This window comes from Corvus brachyrhynchos, unplaced genomic scaffold, assembly GCF_000691975.1.
Source record: "Corvus brachyrhynchos isolate BGI_N302 unplaced genomic scaffold, ASM69197v1 scaffold580, whole genome shotgun sequence".
NCBI classification, from domain to species: domain Eukaryota; kingdom Metazoa; phylum Chordata; class Aves; order Passeriformes; family Corvidae; genus Corvus; species Corvus brachyrhynchos.
Window position 1 is genome coordinate 530,345 of NW_008240032.1, and position 5,674 is coordinate 536,018.

Genomic DNA, 5,674 nt, shown 5'->3' on the forward strand with positions numbered 1-5,674 from the left:
ACCCATTTTTAAATTGAAGTCTTTGAGACAGTGATAAGGCCTTTTTTTATTACTCCCATTGAAAAATGGCCATGGAAAGGGGACAGAGCTTCTCCAAATGTGCCTGGCTGGGTCAGTCTGGGCCCTGGGGGGATTTTGGGGAGCTCCTGGCCTGTCCCAGCCCTCAGGAGCACCTTGTGCCTGGCTTTGTTAGTCCAGCCTGGAGCTGAGGGGGATTAAGGCTGAGCCAGGCTTTGGGAACAGCTGAGGGTGGGACTTTCTCCTCGCGGTGACACCCCCGGCCAGGCTCATCCCACATCTCCAGGAGTCCCAGCCCTTCCCAGCCCTCCCTTTGCTGATTCCCGCTAATCCCACCGCTCACAGTGGCCCTGAGTGTCTGGGAAGTTTCCCTTGGCTCACCCAAAAGAAGGGAGCAGCACCCGAGGTCTCTGCTCCCCAAAATCCCCGCAGCGCCCACCCGGCCTCCGTGGGATGGTGGAGCCTGGGTCGTGCCTCGGCTCCGTCCGTGCCCACAGGATGCCCTGCAGGCCTCCCACGCGGGTTTGGGGTTTTCCTCTGTCTCGAAGCTGTGGCTTTAGAACCTTTACAGCCAGCCCAGCTCCAAGCTGCAGGCCTGCCCTTCCTTCCCTCCCGGGGACACGGAGCTGGGCAGCAGTGCTGCGGTAAACCTGCCTTTTCCCTGGTTTTGGAAGCTGTTTCCCCCCAAAATCCCCCCAGTCCACGTCCCTCTGTGGCCACACTGGTGGGAAAGGAGGGAAGTTTAGCCAGGGAAGGGAATTACTTTCGCCGGCTTTGTGAGGAAGCTCCAGTGTCAGTATCCTTGGATATTGATGTCCCTTCCGTGTCCCACCATCCCCTGGCAATTCCCAGACCTGCTGCCTGTTATTTTTGACTCCCTGGCTGTTGTCAGGAGCAGAGAATTCCTTCCCTTCCCTCCTTGGGGTCACTCCCTCCTGCCCAGCCAGGGGTTTTTGCAGGGCCCAGAAGGATTTGGAGACTCCCGAGTCTGTCCTGGTTGGACCTCGCAGCCTCAGGGATGGCAGAGGGCTGGGGCTGGTGCAGGAGGACTGGGGGATGAGGAGGAAGAAATGAACTCCTCAGAAACCTTTTCCTGAGGAAAGAGCAGCCAAAACAACTCTCTGATCATGACATGAGCACAACAACTGATGGGACAGAGGACGCAGGGAGAGGCCATAGGATCATGTTTTAGATGACAACCCAAAACTTGTTTATCACTGTACTAATGCAAGAGTTTTACTAAAACTAAAAACTAAAACCTTGGTTTTTTTAATTGCAACCTTTAATTAGTCTTAAATTTCTGAAATTCCATGATTTTAGATTTTAAACATAGCTCTCACTTGTAAATTTGCACATTGTAGTATTTAAAAAATGAGAAAGCCATCCTGGTTTTACTAATGGACATCACCAGAGTGACAAAGTTGGCACTTTTTCGTGCAAGCAAGCCCCTGGGGAGTACATATTGAATGATTTAATTTCCCTCCTTTGAATAGTTGGATCTGCTTGTGAGAATTTCCATGTTTCTGTTCCAGATCACTCTGTTTCCCAGCCAATTATGGTTCAGAGAAGACCTGGGCAGGGCTTCCATGTGAACAGCGAAGTCAACTCGGTGCTGTCACCACGGTCAGAGAGCGGAGGACTCGGAGTTAGCATGGTGGAGTATGTGCTGAGCTCATCTCCTGGAGATTCCTGCCTAAGGAAAGGAGGATTTGTAAGTGCCTGATCCCCACATTTCTGTTCCCCTGCTGTCCTTTTCTCCCTTTGCTGCTCGGTTTGTTCGTTTGTTGATCATTCCTAAGGCAGAGCTTTCTTGCTTTGCTCTCGGTGTAGCTCTTCCCCCAAGCAGGGCAGGTTTTGGCCTTGACTTGGAGGATGGGAGATGGGAAGGTGCTGGCATTGTCTGATTCCCTGGATAAGCCCCCCGGCAGTAACACCCCATCCAGGCTAATCCTTGGAGAAGGTTGCACAAACACCTCCCCTGAGCCTTGGCTGCCTTGGTGCTGCCTCAGAACAAAAACTCCGTGGGATGGTGCCAGAAGCGGGACACAGCTCCAGACCCGCTCCTCACCTGATGAGAGCTGTCATGGCACAGTGGTTATCCTTGTCCTGTGGCTTTTCCTTACGCTATTTTTTTGGGATAACCCCCCCCCTCCAATAAATGTATTGCTCTCACACCCCCTTCCCTGGCATTGCTGCTTGCTGGATGGATGTGTTTTACAGCTGGCATTGCTTTCCACACAGGTCGTTTCCCACGTGTTTTGTGGGGTGGGGAAGGAGCACAGCCTCGAATTTCAGACTGTGGGGAGAGGTGGCATCGAGCCCAGCCCTGTAGCAGGGAAAAGGGCTCCAGAAGTGGTGGAAAACCATCCTTTGGATGCTCTCCAGGGAGCTGCTTTGCAGCTTCCCTCGTCCCTCCTGGGATTGCTGGCCCTCATTAGGCGGTGCCTGAGAACCTGGGGGAGCCCTGAGCCGAGCAGAGAGGATTTTTGGGATGTGAGCGCTCAGGGCAAGGAGCCCATTTATCCACGTTGGGGGTCAGGGAGGGATTTGCTCCTCAGCACAGTCAGGGTGACAGTGGTGACCCCGCTGTCACTGCTGAACAGACCCCGTTGCTTGGGGGAGTGTCGCTCCAAATCTGCATTTACAGGTGGCATTCCCAGGTAATGTTCAGGAAGCACAATTCTATTCTCTTTCAGAAGCAGCATCAAAAGATTTTTGCTTTCAGAACAGTTCTGTTTTCTCTAAATATGAGGGGGAAAAATCCCTCCCTCCAGTTAGAGAGAGTGGGAAAAGGGTTTGGTGCCAGAGGCACAAACGTTGTGTGCAGAGCACTTCTGCCTCCAGCAGGGAGGAGGGCAGGGTTTGGGTGTCTGTCCCTGTGACAGCACCAAAGCTGCCTCTGATAAATATGTTTATATGCCCCTTGCTGGTTTTTATCATAAATTATGTTGTTTTTCCTCTCCCTTTTGTTGTTCAAAACACTGCCCCAGGCATCATGGCCCTTTATTCTCCTCCCAAGTGAAATAAAACGCAGACATGAAGGGCAGGAACGCTGCAGCTGTAGCGCCACTCATGAAATGCTCCACACAACAGAAATCCTTTTCTTCCTCCTTTTTTTTCCCCCCCCCTTTTCTCCCAAAGAAATTCGCTCCAGGATTACAGGAGCCAGTGACTGAGGCATGATTTATTTGAGTGGTTTTAAATGAGCTGTGAAGTTTTGGAATTCACTGTTGATGCCCCCAAAACTGAGGTGATTTTCAAACACTTGTCCAGTCAAGAGCTGTCTCTGACACTGAGCCAGGCACTTCAGAGAGGCTCTAATTCAGTTTATGCCCCTGCAGCATTTGCTGGTGTTGATTTGGAAGTGCTTAAGTCCCATCTAGAAAGAGAATTCTTTAAAATTATTTTGGGGTGGGATTTTTAGAGCCTATAAAAACAAACCTTGAGTTACTAAATGGAGGAAACCTGAATAGATGAAAGCCCTCTTGGAAGAGTGAGAACGAATTCCCTTATTTCTTTGATTATTATTGAATATTTTGCATTTTTACCTACTTTTTGGTAGGAATTAATGTTTGCAAGTGACTTCTTTTGTTGTGACGTGTGTCTTTGATTTGTTACCATCTCGGGGTAACGGGAAAATTGATCTGAAAACTCAGCTTATTAAAACAATGTCTCTTTTGCCCAGGGGCCAAGGGATGCAGAGAGTGACGAGAATGACAAAGGGGATAAGAAAAACAAGGGCACGTTTGATGGAGATAAATTGGGAGATCTGAAGGAGGAGGGGGATGTGATGGATAAATCCAATGGTTTGCCTGTTCAGAATGGGATCGACGCCGACGTCAAAGACTTCAGGTATGTTCATAATTAATCAGTTAATAATTAATCAGCATTGGGGTCTAACCTCAGCCCCCCCCAGGCTCTCACTCCCTCCCCTGCAGTGCCATGGTGGGGGAGAATCTGAGGGGGAAAAGTGAGAACTCGTGGGTTGAGGTGGAAACATTTTCATGGGGAAGGGAAAACTGTGCATGGAAGCAAAGCAGGAATTACCCAGCACTTGCCAAGGGAAGGTGCTCAGGCATCCCATTGCCAGGACAGCTGGGCTCCCCTGGAGTCACTGGAGCCTCTCCATGGCCAGGGCAGGCTGAGGGAGCTTCTCCTTTATGGCACCACCTCCAGGCAGTGCTGCTGGGTCTGGGTGTGTGGCGCTGCTCTGATGCTGGGCTGGAGCGTTCCTGGTTTTACTTTTTGTTCATATTTTTTAAATACATCCATTTCTCCCTAGAATTAACTCGGGGAACTATTTCAGACCATCTTTTTTACTTACCCCACTCTACTCCAACACCTCCAGGCCGTTCTGGTGAGCCTGATGCTGGGCTGGAGCATTCCTGGTTTTATTTATTTTGAACTTTTTAAAATACATCAATTTCTCCTTAGAATTAACTCAGGGAACTCTTTCAGACCCTCTCATTATTTTTCTCTCTTTTGTTGCACCACCTCCAGGCAGTGCTGCTGGGTCTGGGTGTGTGGCGCTGCTGTGATGCTGGGCTGGAGCGTTCCTGGTTTTACTTTTTGTTTATTTTTTTAAACACATCCATTTCTCCCTAGAATTAACTCAGGGAGATAGTTCAGACCATCTCTTTATTTCTTTGCCCCTCTTTTACCCCCCCTCCAGGCAGTTCTGGTGGGTCTGGGGGTGGGCTGGAGCGTTCCTGGTGCTGCTTCCTGACGTGGTTTTCCCTCCCCGCGCAGCCGCACGCCCGGGAACTGCCAGAACTCCGCCAGCGAGGTGGATCTGCTGGGCCCCAACCAGAACGGCTCCGAGGGCCTGGCCCAGCTGGCCAGCACCAACGGGGCCAAGCCCGTGGAGGACTTCTCCAACATGGAGTCTCAGAGCGTGCCCCTGGATGCCATGGAGCACGTGGGCATGGAGCCGCTGCAGTTCGATTATTCCGGCACTCAGGTCCCCGTGGACTCGGCTGCGGCCACCGTGGGGCTCTTCGACTACAATTCCCAGCAGCAGGTGAGGAGCTGATCCCTGACCCACCTCTGTGGCTCCAAAGGAATCCACGTGGGATGGGATGAGCTCGGGATCCTGTCCTGGGAGAAGGGGTGGAGGAAGATTTGAAGCGTTTTCATCGTCTTCGTGCTGTGTGGGTCCTCAGAGGAGATTGGAGCAGGGGATCTGCTTCCCATGGCAGCAATTCCCACAGCACTGCCCTCTCGAGTGATCCTGGGTGTCATTGAAAAAGAGCTTTAAAGTAGTAAAAAGTGTCAAAAAACCCAAACACCACCCACCCTGGAGCCCTGAAAGTGGCTGAGAGGTCCAGGAAGTGCTCAGCCCGGGTGTGAGCCCTGCATTGGGTTTTGCTGAGCCTCACATTTGGCCCTGCTGAGCCCCACGTTGGGCTGGGCTGAGCCCTGCGCTGAGCTGGGCTTTGCTGAGCCCCACGTTGGGCTGGGCTGAGCCCCCTGTTGGGTTTTACTGGGTCCCACACTGGGCTCTGCTGCCACGACCAGAGCAGCCTGAGGCAATTACGAGTTCAAACCCTCTCCTGCCTGAGCCTGGTTTAAACCCTGAGGGCAGAGTCCACCACTACAAACCTTTATCTGAGCCTGCTTTAGGTTTGTTTTTCCTTTCTCCCACACAAGCCCAGAG

At 51.7% G+C, this 5,674-nt stretch overlaps 1 protein-coding gene across 1 annotated transcript in view; it reads left to right on the forward strand.

Annotated features, from left to right (window-relative positions):
* Positions 1 to 5,674, forward strand: part of PUM1 (pumilio RNA binding family member 1) — a 73,179-nt gene that overhangs the window by 24,263 nt on the left and 43,242 nt on the right. The window contains exons 4-6 of the mRNA XM_017743731.1: positions 1,551 to 1,729; positions 3,704 to 3,870; positions 4,768 to 5,038. Coding sequence (XP_017599220.1) covers positions 1,551 to 1,729; positions 3,704 to 3,870; positions 4,768 to 5,038 — 617 coding nt within the window. The remainder of the gene's footprint in view (positions 1 to 1,550; positions 1,730 to 3,703; positions 3,871 to 4,767; positions 5,039 to 5,674) is intronic.